At 40.8% G+C, this 24,697-nt stretch overlaps 2 protein-coding genes across 2 annotated transcripts in view; one reads left to right on the top strand and one right to left on the bottom strand.

Moving 5' to 3' along the window:
* The first annotated feature begins 11 nt into the window (after positions 1–11).
* olfml2ba (olfactomedin-like 2Ba) lies at positions 12–8,784 on the top strand. The gene is made up of 9 exons (XM_054602931.1): positions 12–383; positions 508–771; positions 1,035–1,142; positions 2,268–2,453; positions 4,649–4,877; positions 5,192–6,118; positions 6,165–6,308; positions 7,329–7,505; positions 7,603–8,784. The coding sequence occupies exons 1-9, from the start codon at positions 216–218 to the stop codon at positions 8,214–8,216; spliced, it is 2,817 nt and encodes a 938-aa protein (XP_054458906.1). The 5' UTR covers positions 12–215; the 3' UTR covers positions 8,217–8,784.
* A 301-nt stretch (positions 8,785–9,085) lies between these two features.
* atf6 (activating transcription factor 6) overlaps positions 9,086–24,697 on the bottom strand; it is a 31,506-nt gene continuing 15,894 nt past the window's right edge. The window contains exons 11-16 of the mRNA XM_054602500.1: positions 23,130–23,225; positions 22,913–23,015; positions 22,054–22,118; positions 20,515–20,626; positions 16,409–16,493; positions 9,086–10,841 (exon numbers count right to left, since the gene is read on the bottom strand). Coding sequence (XP_054458475.1) covers positions 10,645–10,841; positions 16,409–16,493; positions 20,515–20,626; positions 22,054–22,118; positions 22,913–23,015; positions 23,130–23,225 — 658 coding nt within the window. The 3' untranslated portion in view covers positions 9,086–10,644. The remainder of the gene's footprint in view (positions 10,842–16,408; positions 16,494–20,514; positions 20,627–22,053; positions 22,119–22,912; positions 23,016–23,129; positions 23,226–24,697) is intronic.

Below are 24,697 nucleotides of genomic sequence, written 5' to 3'. Positions count from 1 at the left end.
TGACTGCTCCTCATGACTGCTCCTCACTGACTGACTGCTCCTCACTGACTGCTTAATCTCGCCAGCTGATGGCTCCTCTTTATTCACCTCTCTTATTTTGGAGCCAGAAGCAGGCTATGATATTTTCTTGGCAGCTAAAGTGATTTGTGACAGGCTGTGCCTGCTTGCACGCTGGCAACATTATTCCTCTTCCCCGGTGCTCCGTGAGCCTCAACATGTATAAGTTATGCACCGCCGTCGTCCTGTGCTGCGCGTTTCTTCCATGGTGCTCTGCAGCGCCAAAGACCCGGGCTGCGGATCCCTGGTCCGAGTCTGAGCGCAAGGCAGAGGGACATGACGGGCTGCAGGAGGAGGTGGATGGTCATGAGAGCATCCTCTCTAAGGTAGGAGGAAACATCCCTTCTTCACATGTTTTATGGACATTTCAATCATTTCGTGCGTAAAAATGCAAACGTTTTTTTTTTATTGAGCCTGGTGCAAAATACCTCCGTCCTCTTCTCTTTGTAGCTGCTGGGTGATTATGACAAAGTGAAAGCCCTCTCGGAAGGCTCTGACTGTCGCTGTAAATGTGTTGTCAGACCCCTGAGCAGGAGCGCCTGCCGGCGGATAGAAGAAGGGAGCGCCGCTGCGCAGGACTTCTACAGCGTGGAGACGATCACATCTGGACCGCAGTGCAAGTGCGCCTGCATCGCTCCTCCGTCAGCAGTCAACCCATGCGAGGGGGAGTTCAGGCTGAAAAGACTTAGAGAAGCTGGAAAGGAGAATGTCAAGGTGAAGTGTCCTACTATACACATAGGAAAGAACATGCTCCAGTGCCAATAAAGGCTGTTAATCCTATTGCTCTTTAGATAAGCCTGGATCACTGGGGTATATGGATATCACCAGTTACCAAATTCAGGAAAGGATAGTCCCACATTTGATCCATAACCTGAGACGCTGAGTTTGGATAAGCAGGGGGAAAAGCTACATATTTTACGCAATGGCATGTCTTCAGTTGGTAAACCCTTTTGACGGAATCCACTTGATCATTCCAGCTTTCCACCATCCTCGAGCTGCTGGAGGGCTCCTTCTATGGGATGGATCTACTGAAGCTGCACTCCATTACCAATAGGCTGCTGGATCGCATGGATAACATGGAAAAGGTACAGCAACAGTGTACTTTTTTTATTGTGCTCATATGAGTACAAATATGTTGGTACAGCAAACTGGTGTGTTTTATTTTGGTGGCTTCTGGCTTCAGTGTGTCGAGTAAAACACACTCTTTGGGCCAGTTTTCAGATTCATTAGGGGCTGGACCTGGAAGGAGTGTACAGACTTTCCATCACACGTGGAAGTTTATCTCACTGAGTATTGAACACTTCTTAATAGTTGACTGACCTGATTATAATGGACCAACAAAATACCTTCTTTGGTATTTTTTTACCATGAGTGATATTATTCACCAAAAAAGTTCAAATTAGTTATGATTGGAAACACTTTTGTTGACTGGATTTGAACAATGAAGATTTTTCTAAATCAAATGTATAATTAATCCAAGAAAGGTTTTGCATGCGTCACTCTATGGGTACTGAATCACTGAGTGAATTAGACTGTGGTATAATTCAAAACATTTCATAGAGTCGTATGCAACATATGGTTCCTGCCAGATGTTAAGAAAGCTAAGGTACATAAAACTATCAGGGCAATAGCTGCATTTGCTTCTGAATGAAACATCTTTTACAGAGTTGTCTTGGCATGGAAAACAGCTGCGGGTCATAAAATGAATGGATAGATCAAGCGTGTCCATTATTACTTTTATTAGTTTCAGGTGTGGCTGTCCTGGTATGACATTCGAAAAGGTTGGTTAAAGAGAAGTGGACTTGTTGTGGGATCACTCTAATTATTTTTTACAATGCATTCTGGGAAGTAGAAGGGAGACAGAATACCTTTTTTTGCCCGTCACAATAATAAAAGAACAGGTGTAAATAATGAAATGACGTATAGCTGAATTCCATATGGCTGCTTCAACTTCAGGGTCCTGGTTTTGTTCATGCTGGATCACTTTCACACTCTCATGATTTACTGGGACACTTGAATAGAGCGGAGGGATCTCTAATGTGCTTTTCTTACTATGACAAGTCAAAATGTCTGCAGGGATAACAGCTCATTTATGACTTGAGATTTCCTTCTATTAGTGATTATGACTGCTGATGATTGCAGCCAATTTTCCCCAAAAAACATGCAGAGTATTTCTGTTAATATGTCGATTTGTCTATGACTGCATGAAGGCAGTAGCTTTGAACCACACCAGGGTTGAGGTGAAGCCCCAGGGGAGCCCTTCAATCCAGGCAGATGCGACTAAGAGCCCAACCACCCCTCCTCCGCACCGACATCAGGACCAGAAGAGACCAAGTGAGGTCAGCAGGACCGCAGCATATCAAGACACAGATCTTAATATAACAGATGATGAAGAGGTAAAGGTTTATTTTTACTGTACTATAACAACACAGTAATTACTACATTTGTATTTTGGTAATAATTGATGCAAAACGGTGATTGTCTTTAATTGCCAAGTAATGTAAACATACTGTAAATATTAAGTATTCACTTGTTATTTATGCCTTACACATTACTGTCACATTAAGAACCTAACTTTTCTAGTACCATTAAAAAAGATACAAAATGATACAGTCATTTCTAGTAATTATCAGATAATTATACACAATTACTTATACAGCAAAGTACATGGAGTCCTACCTGTAAATAATAACCTGTTGTTAGTAACTATTATAGTACACCTACCTAGTACATACGTATTTCTTATGATATTTCCTACTACATCTATTTCTAGCAGGACCCCCTAGGTAAAAGAGATTCAAATCTCAGTGAGAATATCCTGAATAAATAAAGGCTCAATAAAAAAATTATATTAATAAATTCATACAATTCAGAGAAGGTTTCAAACCTGTAAAGGGCCAGTGTGCATCATTTGGGGGGATTTAGTAGCAACAATGAAATTATGTTTTCATAAGTGTATAATATAATTTAGCTTGAGTTCAGTTGGTTGCCATCTGCAACCATACCTAGAAGTCACTTAATCCTACATACTGTTCCTTTAAGCAGCTGTTATTACAGCCTATTAACTTATAAATACTAGATAATTACTGTACCTGTTACTACAATGTTGCTTAGTACCAGGTAACTAATGTTGTGAACCAATAACTCCACCAGAACTTCCTGAACATCTAATTACTAAATTAATATTGAGCTGTAAATTGAAGTGCTACAACTATTTTCGTTTCGCACATTACAGTCAGTGTGTAACTCCCTGTGATGTTATTCTTTAATAACTTAGTAACAATTTAATAAAGTTAATAAACTTACCCATGGTAAGACTATAAAACTCTCATATTGGGTTTCATGCATCAATAGGATCCTGATTTACAGTAATCTGTCTTCAAATCAGTCTTAAAGGCTGTGAGTTAATTAACTGAATTCAGGAGAGAAACACGTATAAAAGAAGTGATTGGATTCATATGTTGCTGCTCAAACTGCGAAAACATTATTACGCCTTGCATACTTCAAAACAAAAGCAGCAATTATGTGTTCTTTCCACAAAGTCCCTCATAAAATCATCGTCTCCATGATAAAAATGTGTAAAAGTTATTGAGGTAATTGGAGGGTTTGGCAGACCGTGTGGACGATAGCAGACCTCAGACCAGTGAATGAACCACTGGGGCCTGATCCATGACAGCTATGAGCTGGAGATCCTGTCCAGCAGTGTTGGGTGGACCTGGGCTTCACATGCAAGTGATTCACAAGTTGAATATGCTTCACTAGAGCACTTGAAAAAACATTAAACAAGCTTAATAATGACAAAAAAAACATTCCTCTTCATTAAAAGATAATTCAGATTTACTGCAACTTGGGTTGCACCTTGTAGTTTTGGTCATCATTTATCAGTAAAAATAACATTGCACTCACAAATTTAATTGCTGAGGTCTGTGAATGTGGCTACAGTGTACGACAAATTCAGATTGTCATACTTGTTTCAAACAAATCGAAGGTTTACCAAATTTATTTTGAAGGAAATGAAGGTTAACAGTTAAAGTATTACCCAAAATGTCAATTTCAAACATCACAGTTTACAGACTGACTTCCTGGTTCAGCTTTGACCTAATTGTTCTTGCCGCAGTCTTGAACACTGCAATGAGGAGTTAATACCTACATTTTAGGTGTTGCCAATTTACTTACAGATAAAGTTTATCAGATAATCTGGCTAAACTGTTGGTTTATTTAAAGTCTATTTGATTGTCTGACTGCTCGTTTGTTGTAGTGATGTCACAATGTAATCAGAAGCTCACTAAACAAAAGAGAAAGTAATGTGTCCCTGGAACAAAACATTGTACTTTGTAGGTTTCTCTAAGTGTTGCCAAATTTACTTGTTATCCATCAGTGCAGTGGTTTCATAATTCCCTTTTGTTCTTTTCTTGGTATGATGAAAGTGCATCTGAAACAACATTCACATACAACTCCTTTGTTAAATATCTGTCCCATTGGCCCAGTATGTAATCAAACAGATGTATTGGTCTCATCCTACTGCATTTGGTTGCACTAGTTTATGTTCTTTCCTCATAGAAGTTCTGTGTGCCCATCTGTCCACTAACAGAAACAGCATGAGGAGAAGTTTACTGGGGGAAATTCGTCCTTCCTAAAGACAGATGGCTCTGCTCAGATCACTGAGGTCAAACCTCAGATGACTCCCAGAAACGTGCCTAACAAGGAGGCTTCTCAGGTGACGAAGACCGGCAGCAACGGAATGATCATAAGAGGAATGACTTTTTATAAATCGGAGCCAGATCCGATGGTGGCAGACGACGGGGAGCCTGGAGAGAACTGTGAGTGTGAACCCTCAGTCAGCTTTAAGGTTATGAGTTTAAAGCAGAGGAGAAAAATAAACAAATAAGTAAAATAATGCTCTCAATTCTTTTTTTTTCTGCACATTAAGAGTACAGTGATAATCAAGTGATCATCCAAATCATAGCTATGATTTAAAAGTAAAGCTTCTGCTGTTTGCATGCACTTAACTAATGATTTTATACACAAATTTATATACAATTTAAATGGAATTGGATGATTTAAAATACATAATTCCACATTTTCTGATCCCACCCAGAATATATCACCAAATCCTTTCTTTCTCTTCTTTTAGTTTTTGAGTATCATGGATTCAGTGGTGAAGGACCAGTTAGCCTCTACATTGAGGAGGATCTAATACAACACAAAGTCGCTCGCCCCAAGACGAGGATGGGACCAAGATCATTTCGACCTTCGCAAAGTTCCACAAAGATCAGCCAATCAGCAAAACCTAAAGAAACTGAGCCCACCTCAAAAACTCATTACGAGTTTGTCAGTACCGCTGGAACCACATTGATGGATGTGTCTACAGTTGTGCAGAGTGACGCATCCACAACGAGAAGCGTCACGTTTGGACCAACCACTATCACAAAGAGAACCATGATCACAGACACTGGACCTCAAACTACTCAGAGAGTCACTGCTGGATTCACTAAGTGGCCATTGCCTTTGATGACTGAACCATCTGGCACTTATTTAAGCATCACTGCCAAGGAAACAACCAAAACTACAATGAACACACCCAAACCATCCGAAAACACGGCCACAAAAGAAGTCCTACCAGCATTCACAACAACAAACATACCATCCATCATGGTGGAAACCTCAACCCAGGAGGTGAAGGAACAAATGCAAACCATGTTGGGCACCACTGCAGCTCTTTCAAGCACACATACGCCAAATACAGCCACAGAGGCTTCGACTACCATTCCGACTTCTACTACAACCATCACAACCCATGCTCCCCTGACCTCAGCACCAATACACCCCACAACAGCCTTCGCACCGGCTACCTCCACACCGGCTGCTGCCACAACACCAGATGAAGAAACTGAATCCACCGTCTTATCAGGCTCCACTTTGCCTCCTACCACACAGAGACTGATCACTACGTCTCCCCACACTTCTCTGCCTCTCACCACACCTGTGACTACCCCTTCGACAGCTGCCACCACCACCACCACCACCGCTGCCACCACCACCACCACCACCACCACCACCACACCACCACCACCACCCACCACCACCACCACCCACCACCACCACCGCCGCCACCACCACCACCACCAGACAGGCCGCCCAAGTCAAACATAAATACAAAATCAGCTGGGAGGAGGAAGAGGGGGAGGAGGGAAAACCAGAATTAGACGAGCCGATGCAAAGGCAGGAGGAATCTCCCTCGAGAAAAACTGGTAAGTTGAATTTTTATGTCGAATGAGGGGACGATCAATCGTATGTTTGTCAAATCAGGTTTTATAAAACAAATGTCTGTTTTGTTTTCATTCATGCGTTTAAAGAAAACCGCCAGAAACACTACAAAAAACATGTTACAGTGCAAGACATGTTGATTGGCAAAAGGGAAGGAAGGTCCAATGAGTCGAAACTGCAAGCTGTGAGACTGTACTTGCTATGTACAGTGGCTCTTTACGCTCAATTCTAATGTCGGCATGCTAACATGCTCACAATGACAATGCTATCATGCTGTTGTTAAGCAGGTACAATGTTTACCATGTTCACCCTCTTGGGAATGTCGTTACCTTTGTCAGTATTCGGTCATATATGAATGTATTGGATAATTTAATTATTGGCGCTGTTAAAAAGATAAAAAAAAGAGTCAGTAGGTTTCATATTCCTGGCACATTGGATATCTGTACCAAATTTCATGGGAAACCATTCAAAACCACAAATGACGGCCTCATGGCGCCAGAGGAAAAGTGAAGGGATTATGAAAGTGAGCTTCACCCTCCATGGGAACCGTGAATGTCGTTCATGAACTTAATGTCATGGCTTTCCATCCACTGGTTGTTGAGAAATTCAGTCAGGACCAAAGGGGTGGATCAACTAACCAAATAACTAATAGTTTGCCAAAAACATCTTGGCAAGTCCTTATAAGAGTTTATCACAAAAGATATTGCCAAAAATGAAAAATATCTTGTGAATTTCCTTGTTGCTGTATTTTGTTTGAAATACCAAATAGAAAGGACTGACATCATTAACACTTTTCCTATTCTCATGAAAGACTGAATAAACTACTAAAATATATTGTTCTGTGAATCTCTAAACTTTGTAAATCAGTGCTCAGTCCTTTGTGGCATCCTCATCCTTTCCAGGGATACAAGCTGGTTAAAATAAAAGCTTCTAATTATTTTCAGAGCTAGGTCTGGATAAACAGCCTCTAAATCCTCACTCATGGCTCTGTAACTCTTTCACAGGGGAGTGCAAGGACACGTTGGCAACAATTTCGGAGCCAGTAACTCACAACACTTATGGGAGGACTGAAGGAGCATGGATGAAGGATCCAATGTCTGATAGTGACAAGATTTATGTCACAAACTTCTACTACGGAAATAATCTACTGGAGTTCCGCAACCTGGAGGTTTTCAAAGGAGGTGAGAGCCAGAAGTCAAAGCTTTCACTCGATCACTTTTTGTTTTTCTGTTACTCTGAGGACTCTCATGCTTCTCAACTCTTCTTTCTCCGTTCTAGGCCGTTTTACCAACGCATACAAGCTTCCTTACAACTGGATTGGCACCGGGCACGTGGTCTACGAAGGGGCTTTCTTCTATAACCGTGCCTTCTCCCGTGACATCATCAAGTTTGACCTGCGTCGGCGTAACGTGGCCGCCTGGACCATGCTGCACGACGCTCTGATCGAAGAGTCGGCATCGCTGTGGGAGTGGCGGCGCCACTCGGACGTCGTCTTTGCTGTGGACGAGAGCGGCCTGTGGATCATCTACCCGGCCCTCGACGATGAGGGCTTCTTACAGGAAGTGATTGTTCTGAGTCGACTGGACCCCTCAGACCTCAGCATACAGAGGGAGACCACCTGGAGAACCGGGCTCAGGAGAAACTACTACGGGAACTGCTTCATCGTGTGCGGCGTCCTGTACGCTGTTGACAGCTACAACCAAAGGGACGCCAAACTGGAATACGCCTTCGACACGCACACGAACACTCAGATGACTCCCAGAATGCCCTTCACCAACAACTACACCTACACCACGCAGATTGACTACAATCCCAAAGAGGGCGTTTTGTATGCGTGGGACAACGGACACCAAGTCACATACAACATTAAGTTTGCCTACGTAGACCCGTAGTAAAGGGCTGATAGTAGTTATTTTTAAAAGTTAATTGTATGGTTTGAATGGATTGTAGATCAGTCCACATGGCCTTCAGTATGGAGACAAATGAGAGCCAAATGTACAAATAATCTGAAGTTTATTGTGACTAAATTGTTTTGTTCTTTTGTTCTGTTTTAAATTTTGATATGAAATGATGAGCCCGATTCCTCAGTCAACACATCAAGTAGTACTGTATACGTTGTATTACTGTAAAAAAAAAAAAAAAAAAAAAAGAAAGCCCTGTGAGATAAATGAATGTAGAAAGGTGTCAGAACCAGCTCACGTCTTGGGTCAAATATCGCTTTAACAATTCACATAAACAAAGCAATTCATAGAAAAGCTACTCTTTGAACAAATCCCCAAATTATGTGGAGAAATTCCATGTTTCTGTTTTATACACATGATTTTGTATTTCATTGTTCTTTGCATGATATGCCGCAGGTCGTCTGTGTGGTACTGTCGCAGGTGTTGCTGTTGACCTTTGTCTTGGGAAAGCACTTACCCTCCCTCCATATCAGTTTTTGAAGAGACTGCAATAAAGTTGGTAAATACTCACAGAAATTGTCTTCTTTGTCTGGATAATTACATTAAAGTCAAAGTGGCTTTAATTATAGCTTGTGTGTGTTGATTCAACTGGGAATAAAAGACAACCCGGCAGAAAGAAGGGCAGAGAGAAAAAACAAATACAAACAGACAGACAACGATTGTTCCAGCCTGTAGTTTTCAGTTACTGGATGCAAATTGAGGTATTGTGGAAGAAAATACTTCAGAACAGTCGTTCTATTGTACTTGTTGAAAACAATTCCCCCAATAGCCCAAAGGACAAACACAAAGGTATTGTAAAATCCAGTGTTTATTTTGGTTTATACACATAATAGAATACGTGAAAAAAAACACACATTTTTAATTGTACTTTTGTTTTGTCACATAGTACTGTTTGAATGCAGTAAAAACAATTCAGTGAACAAAATATGTTTTTGAAACCAAAAAGGGAAAAATTATTAAACAAACCACAAAATACACTTCCAGGTACAAGTAGAGTATGTTGCTTTATCAACATACTATATACAAAAAAGTACAAATTCTGATCATGTATAATTTCTTATATAATATCAATTTAGCAAAAACAATAATAAGAGGCAGGTAAAGCCAGAGTTGATCTTCCCAGGTTCTGCATTAAAAGTGCAAATCTTTACAACAAAACTTAAACTCAGATAATGCAACAGTTTCTGGTAGGTTGCAATTTAAATATAGGCTCAAGTGCACCAAATAAAAGTGCAATTTAGCCCATGGACGGAGAAGTCAGGACTCAAACTATGTTTTTCACTAGTGGTTATATGTCAAACATTGCCATTTTTAGCTCAACTGTAAAGCCATTGGGTTTAAAATTTGATGCAGATCCTTTTTGTCCAGCCTGTGAAAAAATACCCCATTTCACAGTACATTTCCTTCCAATCCACTATTTGTCATTTTATATACAATAGTCATTTTGTTTTCTGTAGTCGACTAGAATAAAAAGTTCCCACAAAGCATAATCAGAAAATTTTAAGTCAATAAATCTTGACTAAATACATTTTGACCGAAAAGGGTGAATTGCATCACATTGCAGGAGTTGGCTTTACTGTTACATGATAATAGAAATAAATATGTATAGTATCTGAATCTGAAGACAAGCACAGTGCAAAGACCCCAAAACTGGAAAAAAAAACAGAGCACCTGAATCCTTGAATGAATGGAAACCAGCCATCAACATAGTGGTTAGCCTGCTAGCTTTCACAGATCACCTGACTTCCTGAGCTTACTGAATGCCTCTAATTGCTGCGTCTAATTAATCTGGCATCTCCTACTGTTTCACCGTTTTCGCAATTATTTTTTATTTAGAGAGGCCAACAGACTACAAATGAGATACCATTACAGCACTCCATTTTGGAGCCACAATAAGAAGACAAATGCCTTCCTAGTGAGATCAATCTTCTGTGTATAATTCTTTTTCTTTTTTTCTCCTCCGGCTTTGCAGCTTGATCCCGAAATTAAGGACCCAAAAAGAAAAGGGCAGACTTGAAGAGAGCTGCTATGGGGCGAAAGTATTTTTGTTATGACGGGGTGACTCAGGGTTCAATGCTCAGCCCCCTGCCGTTAAGCAATTACCCTTATGTGGGGCATTTGGGGTTACAGGGAGAAGTCAGTGTTGCCACACAAGGAGCAAGCGTCTGCTTGGACCCCATTACAGACTTACCTCCGGATATCAGCGCTAATAAAGAATGCAGCTGACTAGTGCTGACAATGTGAGCTACCTTTGTATTACCTAGAATCTAAATCAAGTCAACTGAGGTCTTATCTGATGTTTCTCTTCACGGATTTTGTTGAGGAGTTATAAATAATAACAAGTGTCGTTGAGGGGATCTTAAGCCGACCCCATTAGCACACCGACAGGAGGCGGGGCCTGGCTGTCAGTCGGGGAGTGCTGGTAAAACGCCTGTGTGCGGTTGACCCGGAGCAGAGGTGGGATGGTGGAAGACCTGATGTGGAGGATCCTGGTGTTCGTCACTTCACAGTCGATCTGCATCATCACCTCGTTGTCCTTGTCTCTTATTATGCTGTCTGTAACGGCATTAGAGGAAGCAGAAGGTTGTTATTAGTTATGGTTGGCTAATTTGTGTATTTGCTCCATCAGCAGTGAATTTATATCACGGCAAAGGATTTAATCAACTCAAGACACGAGTCGTGCTGGCCTAACTGTATTTGTCGTCATAATTACTGGAAGGTTTTCTGTCACACAGAAAGACATGATAAGATATTTTTGGGAGTGTAAAGGAGTATTATTCTGAGGCAGTTGGGAGGGCCCTCGAACCTCAGCGGGAGATGGGTAGAGGCCCGGTCGCACATGGACTCCAGAGGTGAGTCACATTCTGGATTTCTCCATCGTGGAGATAAACAAAACAGCCCATAACAAGGCAAGGACATGCACATTTGAGAGGAAACTATTGAACTATTGTGGGAGAGAGAAAGAGAGAGAGCGATCACTGATGTTGAGTCAGGATCCTTTAGGCTTCTTTTTGTGTTCAGAGAAGAAAAGAAGAAACTCTGGCGAGAAAGAGATCGATGGTGATGAGTCAGGCTATTGTGTTTGGAAAAACCCAGAGAGTGCAACACACTGCCGTCCATGATGAACACAAAACGTGTTATTAAACATAAATACATTTGAGAAAAGGGCACCCGGATGTGTGACCTGCAAACAATGTTACTGCTCTGACTTTATCTTGGGAAATACAAGTTCGGGAAAAGATTCTGGACTTGAGACAACGGTTTGGTTCATGCTCTGTGGTCTCCAAAATCTTGGGGGAAGAACATCACATTTTTTCTGAAAGATTCTTTGCTATAAAAAGCTATTGGCAACTCAAAAAAAACGTGTGGCGTCCTTTGCATGTTAGCAAGAGAGACAAGATGATAGTAACATTGCCCATATGGATCACACAAGACAAACACATCTCGGTCACTTTTAGTGCACTCTTATACGACTCAGAGCCGGAGCTGTAGGCGTCCTTAAAATGCCAGAGAGCGCTGCAAGTTGTTGAAAATCTGCAGTCTGTTTCCAGACACCTGTGCAAGACATCAGCCTCTTCTGCCTCTCGGCTGGATTCCCACAGACGTATACTTTAGAGAGTTTATCAGATCGTACAGTGACTATACAATAGCCCCTCCTGGAGCCAGAAGACTCCACGGATGTTCATATCATTAAAATGGTTAGTGGACGTAATGCTAAAGTATGACTTCATCTGCTGCCGAGCTTCCTCTTATGCACCTGCGGTGAAACTGGAACTTTTCAAATGGCTTCAGTGTTTCAACAGACATCTCTGGAAACCATCCTCTGGATCTGGTCACGCTACGTCCGGCTCATATTATGCCTCTGAAGCAGAGCTAGAAAAGTGACTCTCTGTGTATCTCTATATAGCTATACTGGTTCATGGTCCTTTCATTGCTTACAATAAACTGCTCTGACATTAGTTTCATTTAGCTCATTTAAAGCCAATATTAAACTGAAGTCTAATAGATGGGAAGCCAAAGTGGGAAAGTGTCACACTCATTATCCAAATGCACAACACACGAGGAGGACGAATAAAATGGAAAATCCTGCAAATTCTGATGGATGTATAAAATAATGAGATGTAAAATAACTGCAAGCATGAGAGAAATGTGAATCCAAGTGAATATTGGACTTCAAAGGAATGTTGATGTTGCTCTGTAAATGCTTAAGTGTACACAGGCTAATTCTTGCTAACACATTATGTGTGATGATGTAAGTTCCCCTATAATTTGAAAAAGAATTACAATGTAATTTGTGGGCCATAATCTTAGCCATTATCCAAATTGAGGATTCCCATTTAATTCTCCACACCGTTTGTATCCACCTTTCACCAAACTAACCAAAGTGTCTAACTTCTATTCAGCCGTCTGCTTGCGAAGCCTGAACAGTGAAACGGGAAACAGCCCAACTTCAAACAGCAGCTCTTTCAAGAAGCTGCCAAATCGACCGTCCTGCTCTGCGTGGTCTCCTTCCCCCCCTGTTTACTGGTGCCATCTGGAGATGTTCCAGAAAGATTATAGCGACACAGTGAGCTGATAAAACCCTGATGTCTGGCAACGACGCATCTGATGAAACCCAAGAGCGCATCTCGGGGGGGAAAAGAGGGCTGCCAGACTGGCACAAACACTGAGGACATGTTCATGAGGGAAGCTTCTTTTAATGTTGGAAAGGAAGCAATTCATCACCAAGTATAATCAAAAAATTACAGGGCCAATAAAAATAAATGCGGGTCTAATCGGATGGTAATAAGGCAACCTTTCAGATCCTTTTGAGTCTGAAATGTCTGCAAATATGTTCATCTTTTATTTAATAAATGATTGGGAGGTTATACAATGGTTGAACAAGCTAATGTATAACAATAAAGCAATGTTTTACCATAAGATAATTAATCTCACATAGCTAGCATGGCTAATATTTAGCTTTACTGATAGAGAATTTAGTTGCTGAGGGAAAGAATCACTTGCACAACTTTATTTTGCAAGCGTGGCAAGGGTTAAACATTTGGGTTGCTAAGAGTGCACTCCTTTTCAAAGCACTGGATGTTTGTTTAGATTAGAGGAGTAGGAAAATGTGACCCCCATCTTCTTCAGTGGTGCAGAGCTCCATCTTGAACCTCCCCAGTGAAAGCTGCCCCGTTAGCTACAGTGCACATGCACAATCTCAGAGAAGAAAAAATAGACTGCAGTGCGTCTCCCACGGCCGATCCACCTGTATATGATGTCACCTCCAAAACATTCCTCCCCTCAAAACATGTAGCTTCCACTTGATTGAGCTACTTTCAAACTCACGGGATGGTTAAATAAACACACCCTCCGGCCCTTATGAGGAGCCGCTGCTCAGCCAGACACGCTTTCAGAGAAAAACCAAAAGGCGGTCGAGGTCAAATAACTCTAACAAAGCCCTTGAACCGTGGACACGCAGCCAGACAGAACCGAGCGACGGCTAACATCAAAGTCTCGATCTTCCACGTTCAGTTATTGACCACGACAGAACAAAAAACGCTCGACTCCAGATTAGCGAAGCCTATCCACCTCCTCCAGATGAAAACCATTTAGTGACTGGAGAAGGAAGGCATTCCTAGAGGAGAGCAGCAACAGGGAGCTGGAAAGAATTATCCTCCACTGTGGAGCAATCACGCTCCAGAGAGGACAGTGTTTATGCTTTTCTAAGGGGGTCTCGCCCAGCTAAATGTGTACATTCACACTTAATCACTTCAAATTTTCAAAGACAACGTCAATATGAAATGGGCCTTGAAGGCTGTCATCTGTGTGACACGTGTGGCTTCATATGTTGAAGGAGCGAGGACCACGCGGGTGTTTGAGAACCACCACCGTGTCCATGTCGGCCATCTGTTGGCTTGCTCTTCAACTGAAGTCCTGCATGCAGTTGTGGCGCCTGAAAGTGAAGCTACCGTACGTCCATCTGTGCTGAAATAAACCTGCTGTCAGTCCTCTCTCTAAAAGATACCGCATGAATCTAGTCAGAACATTAGATGCAAACCCTCAGGAGAAGACTTTTGGTACACAATGTTTTGCATCTGCGGCCAACTGTAGCCCTCCATGACAAATCATGCAAATCGAAGGGCCCTTTTCCAGACTTGATATCTCTCCCTGAATGCCACCTTTGTTTGGCCATTTCAACAATTAGCTGAAAAGGAGGTCTTGGATTTCACTATTTACTGCTGTTTCAGACCAGCACGAACCGTAACATTCCTCTCTGACAAGACCAACCAAGAACAATGTTTACCTTCATCAATCTTCATCTCAAACACCCCCCTCCTAGGATGATTTTTTTTTTTTTTTGTCCCATTGGCCGTGTCTTCCTGACTGAGTTAGAGGCTCATATTCCACTGACTCACTGCTCTCAGAGCTGGTTGACTAATCAAATCTTGTGCTAGTGCTTTGCCACAGACAAGAAGGGGAGATATCAGAGGAAGCAGAGGATTTTTCTGATAAGAATACCAGGCGAGTACCCAACAACAACAGGCCATCGTCCTAATTGCTCACACCCTACATAAACACAATCCCTCTTGAGCAGGTTTCATTTCAGTCCTACAGGCTTGGTGAAAGTCAAGCCACCTGATAATTAACTGCAGCATTTGGACAAAGAAGACTTTTTTTCCCCCACTGAAATCTCTGATGACCGGACTTTGACATACCGTGTTGATATTCCAGCAGATCTAAGGACCATGGAGAAAAAGCTGTGATGAAGTCATGGAAATCAAAAACCTCTGTATACTTTAATGATTCATAAAAAAAATTATAATAATGTGGCGACAAATGCACCAATCTAAGACCAAAGTTTTAGTAGACTGAGTATTCAGATACTGAGGCGTACCTCATTGATACCATTGGTAAAATGTTGACGAAGGGTTTTTGTTTCTCAGGGCAGGCGGTCAAATAAACGGCTGATTGCATCTCAGATGAGCTGCTGGAAACCACCTTCCCCCCAAACCGCAACCAATTTCGCTCTGATTGCCACCCACTATAACAAGAAGTAGACAGCAACTGTTCTATTTAAGAAGAATTGAAGCAGTCTAGATGAGCGTTGTCCTTGCTCTTTAACCTGAAGCCTGATGTTGCCTTACACATAAAAGAATGAACTAAGTCATTTCAGATAGTAATGCATACAGCTTGAATTAATGAATTAAACACTGGCATCGGATCGGTAGTCCGTATCTGCAGATGCCCGAAGCCAAGGTATAGGTACCGGGACTGGAAAAGTCAGGTGGTGCATTCTTTGTTTCTTTTCCTGTAGATGGCACAGTTTTGACGAGAACCACGGGTTTCTAGTGCTTTGTACAAACTTCTTGTCTTTGTTAATAAATACAGTTACATAAGTGATGGATAAAAAGCAAACTGCTTAAGCAATGTATTTAGTGATTGCAAAGATGTGGTCACATTAGTTGCCAGCATGAAGGCAATAAAATGTTTTATTCTTAACAATATGATAATATTGTTTAAAAAAATATTTGTAATATTACTTTGGTAAATCTAACGAAATTCACAAATCGCAGGCCTTGACTTCATTATTTTCATCACAAAAAAGGAAAAAAAAAAAATCAAAGCCAGACCAAAAAGAAAATGGCTTTTTTTTTTTTTTTTTTTTTTTACGTCTCTGTCAGTAGCTGTTCATACACCTGACAGCGTTGCTAAATGCAACAGAAAGCATAATCAGATGCTGAAGGACATAACAGAAAACACAAGGGCGCAGCGGGAGATAGGGAGCAAAGAGCTTCAACTAACAAGGCACCAGATGTCAAAGAAACTTTTTGGCAAAGAAAATCTTTAAAGAAAATTTGATTTAAGTTGAACTGGCAAAACAAACTCTACATCCAAGAAGGCATATTTTAGAAAAACAACATACCAGCACAGATGAAAAAGGGGATCAGAATCACCTTAACAGGCTTAAAAAGCAAAAGTGCTCTATTTTGGTCATAGGAGTGTCAAGTGTCGTACAGCACAAGTAATGCATTCCTGTAGGTAGACGTGTTTCTGAATTGACTCCCAGCTCGCCTTTCATGTGTTACAGTGAGTGGATTGACCAAACTCCCCAACTGCTGTGTCTGTGCTGCAGTACGTACCGTTTATGTTCATGGCTGGCAACACCACAGACATCTTGGGTCGACTTCCTTTGTTGTGGCTGGTGGCAGGAAGTAGAAGATGATCCTGAGAACAAAGAGGAGAAGGTCACGGAGAGCAAAGTAGAACTCATTTGGAAGCGAATAAATCGGTCAGTTGATCAAGATTTGGAGTTGCGTTTGAGGAGAAGATCTTCTGGACGATTCTCATTAACATCTTGAGGTGATCAATGATGCAATAGTCATCTGGGAGGTCCAAGGCTCCTGGCAGAAGGCAACAATTTCCATGAAGGCTTTTTCTAATCACAAAATCCTTCAAATTGAGCACTCTTTTTAATGCTTGGCCCCTTCATTTAAACAGTTAATATTAGTCTATTTAAAATACAGTTACTTTAGGCCATTAGAGCACTTCTTGCATTTATTATTCTACTAGAAGTCTGAGATAAAAATGGCCCTAACCAGAAAAGTTCTTCAGTTTCAAAGCCATTAAAAATAGCTTTTGAGCAATTCATTAGACAATGAGTGGGAAGATTTTAATCTGAGCACATAATCTCAGAAGGAGTTGTGGTGGAGAGAGGAATGCTAATGTGCGAACACACATGTGACTCACACACACAAGCACACACACACACACACACACACACACACACACACACACACACACACACACACACACACACACACACACACACACACACACACACACACACACACACACACACACACACACACACACACACACACTTGCTGATGTGAGCACAGTTAAAGGGTTAATCCATTAATTCAGTATTTCACTTCCATAAAGTTGTGTGACTGAGACTTAAAAAAATAATGGTAAAAATCAAAGCAGTAGTATCTTGACTTATAGGTCGTATGGGTCAATCTCCAAAGAATTACTGGATCCTACTTTTTACCATAACACAACTCAATAGTACCTTTCATTAAAACACCCCTGCATCCTAAATATTGACTTCTTTCAAACTCCACACCTCCAGTTAGTAACGCAAGCTACCTCTTATATATTGCTGAATCACAATTTGAGATAATCCTTCCAGAGCCATAATGCAAACAGTATTAATACTCTACTTCATGTATGAAGTCAGTGGAGTGCCCCTTTAAGAGGACTTTCAACAGACCAACTGAGAACACGTTTACTTGATCACACTTGTCTTGCAAAACTCAGCCTGGGTGAACTGAAAAATGAGGGGTGATGAGGTGATGACAGGGAGCAATGGTCTGAGGTTGGGTAAGGGATTACAGTGAGAAAATAGAAAAGAGCAATGTAGAATATGTACAATGTTAGGAGACATATCGATGTGTGGGAAGAATATGAGATGTGTGTATATGGGAATAAAGAGAATGTTCAGAAAAAAGAGCACATGTGGGAGGCTTTTGTATGTCGTTGTTGTAAATAGGAATGTGTTCTTCAAAATGCCAAGTTACACAAAGATGTTGCACTCAGCTTAATAAATGATCTTGTGTAGCTTCATTGGTAGTGTTTCTTCATAATAAAAGATTGGGTGTGATACACGATCTTGGCACTCCAAAGAATAAAGGATAAACTGTAAGCCACCAAAATGAGTATTAAATTCTAAAAATGACCGCGAGGGTGCCTTGACTGTGCTTGGAGGATGGCAGCAAAAAAAAAAACAACCACATTACTGCTCATCATCAGGTGACAGGCGAGTTTGTCAAGCTGACATAACAGCTTGCAGCTGCCATGACAACAGGTGAATTTTCCTTAAACCCCCATGGGATACGGTCCACGGTGAAAGCAGCCAGAGTTTCCACCACCTCACCTCAACGCTCACTTACATAAAGCCACAGGTGCTGAAACAACACCAGAAGGGAACAAGACCGCAAAACGGCAGTTCCATGTTTTGGTCTTGCTGGGAGTTATGTTTTCCATCACCTCACCTCATTTCACACTTAAACAAAGCCACAGGTGGTGGTAATTTATCTATCGAGGATAAAATAACCTTGACCTAAGTATAGCCATCTCTGAGCTTGCAACATAATGTAGAGAGTGACATCAACCTCTGGTGAGGGCAAGAACAGGCCATGATGAACCTGACGAGATGCCCCAAGGGACAAAAATGAAAATTGGTAGTGTTTGGGTTTGAAATCCAAACAAGATTCCAAATGTGATCCAGAGCTTAAGCAATTTTGAAATAACATCATACCTACTCGAACATAAAAACAAAAGCACACCTGTTTTTGCCGACACACACAGTCACTGAAACCCAGGAAACAAAATACAGGCTGAGTACACTGACTGAGAAAAGCTAATAAAGGTCTGTTAGAATTACAAAAGGTCGGGCTGGAGAACAGCCTGTAATCTATGATCTGTCTTTTATTATTTCAGTGCTTGTTGTCATACCCAAATAAAACATTTTTGATTCCAGAAAAATTAACAAAGGTTCCTAGAACTGGAACAATCAATCGATTAATCAACTGCAAAAACTGAATCAGCAACTGTTTTTATAATTCATTAACAACCTTCTGTGGTTCCAGTTTCTCAAATGTGAAGGTTGCCTGACTTTCATTTTCTTTAGTGATCGTAAACTGAATATCTTTGGTTTTAGACTGTCGGACAAAACAATACAAAGACATTGCTTCGGGCTTAATGCACTGTGATCGTCATTTTTCTCTATTTTCATTCACATTTTCAGACCAAACAGTAAATCAATTACCCAAGAAAAAAATAGTTAGCTGCAGCCTCATCCACGTATCAAAATAATCAAAGATTTGAATAATTGAAAGCCATTTTTCCTCTATTTTTCTTGTTTTCAGATGTGATAAAAACAGGTTATCTATCAGTCTTTTAAACAAAAACTTTATTTAATTTTAAGTTCTGGTATTTCTATGCTCACTCTGTCAAGTGTTAGTATAACCAATTTTTCATGTTTCCACATTCAAGAATTTCATTTGGAAGAGTGAATAAATCTGGATGATTCATTATTAAAAATATTTTTTTTTAATTTTATTTAACTGTTGATTAATTGTATAAGTATCTGAGAGGTTTTTGATCTGTAAAGTTGAACTTTCTGAGCTATAACACCCTCTCTCCTCATGCAACACAGAGCTGCTAGAAAGTGACCGACAGCCACTTGACCTGTAGAGGCCCCTCAACTCGGGTACACCATTGTTACCATTGTCCCCGCTGTCACCATGCCAACTAAGAGCCAAACCTATGTGACTTTCTTGGTGACAAGGGGCTCGTGATCTTTGACCCCATGCTTCAAAACTCCCGCCCCACTGAGTAATCCTGAGGATTTAAGGACTTAACATCACCCAGAGGTGTTGAGTGTCATACGAGCTCTTTGGAACAGTGACCAAATGTGTTTTGGGTAAGAAATACTTCTTTTACTATTTTCTTAATGTTACTTTTTGGGCAAAATTGTAAGTAAACATGCTTTTTTAGGCACAGTTAAGATAATGAAACACAAACTAGAATGGATAAAACTCGAAGGAAAAATATTTCCCCCCCATTTGTTTTCTTTTTCCTGATAATAAAAGGATTTAAGTTTGGCGCTCTATGATTATATTTTTTTAAGTAAAAGAAACACACCCATACAAATCAAATCACTTTCTGAATATGATGTCCAAGATGTATCATATCAACAAGGAAAATGAAAAACAGGTTCAGAGTCTCAAATGTGGAAAAAGGGTCAGATGAATAAAGACCAAGAAGATTAACTGTGACATATGGCCATGCCTTAAAATCTACAACATGGTCTTGATGATTGTAAATGGATCGAGGAAACTGGACTTGAAAGGGGTAATTACACCCTTGGGCGTGTGTATTTCACCCCTCTCCCCCACCCTCCACTTTTCTCTCAAATCAAACCTCTCTGTTGAGGAACCGATCCATTGCATATTATTTATGATTCATAAGTAACTCCGTCTAGAATTCATTTCTCGCTTTTCAGGTCCAGTTTGGGACACAAATTTGAAAAGTTCAAAGGTTGATTAGTGTTGATCTATGAAAACAGCCGTTGAAATCTGTTTTAAATTTGACTTAAACCATTGTGTCAGACTTTGAGTGGAGGCCAGCTCCCGTCTCTCCTCTCAAATCAGCGTAATGGACCAAACATGTTGAAACTTACCCTGCGGAAAGACACGACATAGAAAGTGTCGCCACGACGATTGATCTCATCAAAGAAGTCACTGTAGGTGTGATGAGGTGCATAGTAAACCTGCAGCTCATTGCCAGGATTCCTGTTGATGAAGAACAACAGAAAAATATGAGCAACACTGGAAAAACACATATACCATAGTTTAAATGCTAATAATCAGATAAATATATTATATTTGGCAAGAATGCAGATAAAATTAAACTATTTTAACATCAGATTTCTATCAACCCTCGTATATCAAACATTATTTGATATTTCTGTCTGTTTATCCCAATAGAGACACACTTTCTACCTTAGTGTAAGATCATTCAATCATCAAATAATCCAACATATTACAGTGGAGCACACAGTCAGTTTGCATCTCAGTTATCAAGTGCTGCAACTATAAGTCAATGACACAGTTAGTTATTCAAAATGAAATTAATCTGCAACTGTTTTCATAATTGATTCATTGTTTATGGAATTTTTCAAGCACAAATTCCGTAAATTATTTAGTTCCAGGTTCTCAAATATGAGAATTTGCTGCTTTTTCTTGTTTAACATTTAAGTGCACTCATTCTCTCTGTGTTTTAGACTGTTGGTCAGACAAAACAAAACATTCAATGACATCACCTTGAGAACATGTGATGGTTATTTTACACAATATTCAGTTTTGTAACCAAGCAATTAATCAGGTTTATCAAGAAAATAAACAGCAGAAAATCAACAGAAATCGTAATCATTAGTTTCACCTCTACAGTATTATGCTTCAATTGTTTCTCAACCCACCAGGTGAATAAAAGCTTCTGCAGACTCTACTGCTGTGGCCTGTTTATGCATACTATCTAAACAGCAGGACAGTGAATCAAATTCTTCTGGGACCTGGGTACAACATGTCATGTTCAAAATGGGAATCTTTCTTCTGCATTTTTTCTATTATCGCCTTGGCTAACCAGTGTCCCTGCAGAGGTTAACTGCTGAAACTGATTTGGATGTTTCATAGCCAACTTACAACTGGGGAAAAAAACCTGTGGGTGGCCAAAAAACGATTGTCTCCATCTGCCTGATCTTAACTACACAGTGCGGTCAGGCACAAAAGGTTTTTGCTCCTCAGGGAGTCATACTTCCAAATCACTGTATCATAAATCTGACATATTGTAAAAAACTGAAAAGCGTACAAAAGCCAGAAATGTGGAAATAGAGGCAGAGATAACGTGTCATTACAGTTCCATTGAAAAGAGCCACTATGGGCAAATACAACTGCAAAACAATTAAACAAACCACTTCGTTTTGTCTACAGTTGCTTTCCATGATCTGTTTATGAGTATCCCGCCGACAGTAAACAATACGGCATTGTTTTACTTTACCACACTGTTGGTTTACCACACAAGCAGTAGTTACTGTATATCTACAGTATATTCTACCACCTTAACGCTGCTTTAAAATCAAATAGGAATTGCTTGTAAGAGAAAGCCTGAAAAATGATTGTATGAATCTGACGCAATTAAATTGCAACAGGCCTTTACTCACTTTTCCTCAGTAGTTTCTGTGTATTGGACCGTCAAAATCTGGGCACTCTCCTTATTCTCGGTTTTCTGTTAGAAAAGAAAAACATAAAATGAGATACAATCTCTTTGTATTCATATCAGCTAACCTTTAGAGAGAGAAAGCAGGATAAACTGTTGGCAACACTGTCAAACACATAAATACAGACTCTGTCATAACTGACCATCATTTCAAAACAGATTAACACACACATTCTAGTCCCAAGGTTTATCCTGAAAAATCACTTCTCGTTAGGGAATCTTAAGATTTAAACTTGTATGAAAAACTATTCAAATGATCAGAAATACAATTAAAGAGTTTTATTTTATTAATATAAAAGATGCATAGGTTGAAATGCTGTGAAAACTTACAGCGTGTGTGTGTGTGTGTGTCAGGGTAGAACAGCTTAATGCAGGTGAGAAATAAATACGTCTACATTTCTTTTTAAAGTAAAATGAAGAATGGGTTTATACGAACAAGGCAGCTGCTAATGGATAAGTCCTACTTTCATGATTCTCAAAAAAATTATGGAAAAAAGGAGCAGGGGGCACTAATCCCACAGCTCGGCTCTAAGTGTTGTGTTTACTTTCTCAGGGCTGCCGGATTAAACTCTGCCCAATAAAGAGAATTGAGAGGCGGAAAAAGGGGAAGGTGTGAGGGGAGGTGAAACAGTGGTGAAAGAGATGTTTTAGTTTGCCAAAAGCAAAAAAAAAAAATCAACCTTTATATGGCCTAAATTACAAGTGGAGTTTAGTTTGTAAGCTTTATTGCAAACACTGAACATCCTGGAAGTTCTTGCAGGGCCCATTAGATGCGTTTTCTTGTTTTCCAAAACACGACTTACCAGAATGGTCCTGGTGGGTTTGTGATTGCTGTTACTCATGCGCCTGGATTTGGTCTGGTGCACTTCATGGCGGTGGACCCAACCCCTCAACTCATGGGCCAACCTGCCCATCAAAGTGTATTAGATTAGTTTTTTTTACATTTTAGGCCAAATTTGAGCATTTTTGTGACGTATGTGAAAGGACAAAAGGAGGCCATGCAAATAGCTCATAACTTACTCTAAGCACTTTGTCCTGTTTACGGGAGGCTGGCAGGGGGGAGGTGGTCTGAGGAAGATCGGATCCTTCACCACCATCAGGGCCTTATCCTCAGAGCTGCAACGCAGAAGAAAAAAGCAGATAAAGGCTGTTTAAATGAAGAGAAAAGTGATAACAAGACACATTCCTATGCTTTTCCAAATAAGAATCTGTAGGAAAATATTTCCCACATGTTGAGAATATGCTTTGAGTGCAAACTGAGAGCCAACATGGCTGCTTGCCCCTCTGACGGAGATGAAACACCCAGAGTGGATCGAGTAGCTTGGCTTCAATATGGGGACAATTATACTCTTATTGAATTTCATTGGTTTGAAATGAGATTCATTCAGATTCTTAATACTTGACATGTGCAGAGGTGGCACAGCTTCAGTGGCTAATGTGGAGAGATGAATGGTAGATTCTGAAACGCTGCGTGCACGTGCTGTTAAGAGGATGATCACTAACACGAGCCACCAGCCTACAGGTCACATCAGATCTGAACACGGACAATGACAAAAACAACCGTTTAACAATCCGGGTTATTACAGTGGGTTTAAATATATTATGGATTAACAGCAAACTGCATTGCGTGACATAACGTTCCTCCTCAGACGTTACTGTGACTTTAATTACAACTGTTATAACTCTGTGAATGAATGATTATCTTGCTTGAGGTGATGATGTATACCGTCCACAGTCAATTCCCACCTGCAGGGGGCTTGTTACCCAAACTCCTGCCACCGACGTAATACCTCCCCCAGGCCTCCTTGATCCGAGCCAACCCGTCGACTACGACTCGCGTCCCCGACTCTAAACGCTCTGGAAATGGCTACGCAAGACAACATGTCAGCCAACGGAGGCTTGATCATAACTCTAACCGAGGGGCCCGCATTAACCTTCCCGCACGCACACACACCTTCCTGTTCAGTGGGACCCCGAGATTAGGTTGCATGTCTCCCCCGTCATCCTCCTCCCTGGTGCGTTTGGTGCTGTCACCCCCTTTTGTAAAGGCTAATGTGTTCCTTCCTGCCAGCACTGGTTTAATGCTGCCGGGAAAGCCGATACTACAGCTGAATGGTTCGCATTAACATGTAACATACCCCGATGCAGAGATCTGACAAAACACAGGCTGGCGATGCCATGCAGACGTTAGGCGCTCTGACCACCTTGCACCAACATTTCAGGACATGGGGGTGCAGGTAATGAACCAAACAAGAATGTTATTTATGCAATTCACAAATGAGTCTGCTGGGCCTCTATCGCATTTTGCAAAAAGAAAGAAAAATATATAACCCCTTTAGAAAAATAAACTGTTACTGGCAATATAAAGCTGGATGTCAAACAAGGCAGGACCCCAATTTCCCACCTTGTTACTCAAAGCACAACTGCGGGCCAACTAGCCAGGGGCCTTTGAAAAGCAGACGTTTTTGCAGAGTTGGTAATCGGCTGGCGCGCGTGTTTACACATGCTGTAATGAGCTGTACCGATTCAGACTGGGCCCAGGCACAGGTGCATCCGGGTCTGCTGACATGCCGCTGAGTTGTGAAAGG

Source organism: Anoplopoma fimbria, chromosome 8 (assembly GCF_027596085.1).
Source record: "Anoplopoma fimbria isolate UVic2021 breed Golden Eagle Sablefish chromosome 8, Afim_UVic_2022, whole genome shotgun sequence".
Classification (NCBI taxonomy): domain Eukaryota; kingdom Metazoa; phylum Chordata; class Actinopteri; order Perciformes; family Anoplopomatidae; genus Anoplopoma; species Anoplopoma fimbria.
The sequence above is the reverse complement of the archived record's forward strand: the minus strand, read 5'-3'. Positions and strand labels throughout refer to the sequence as shown.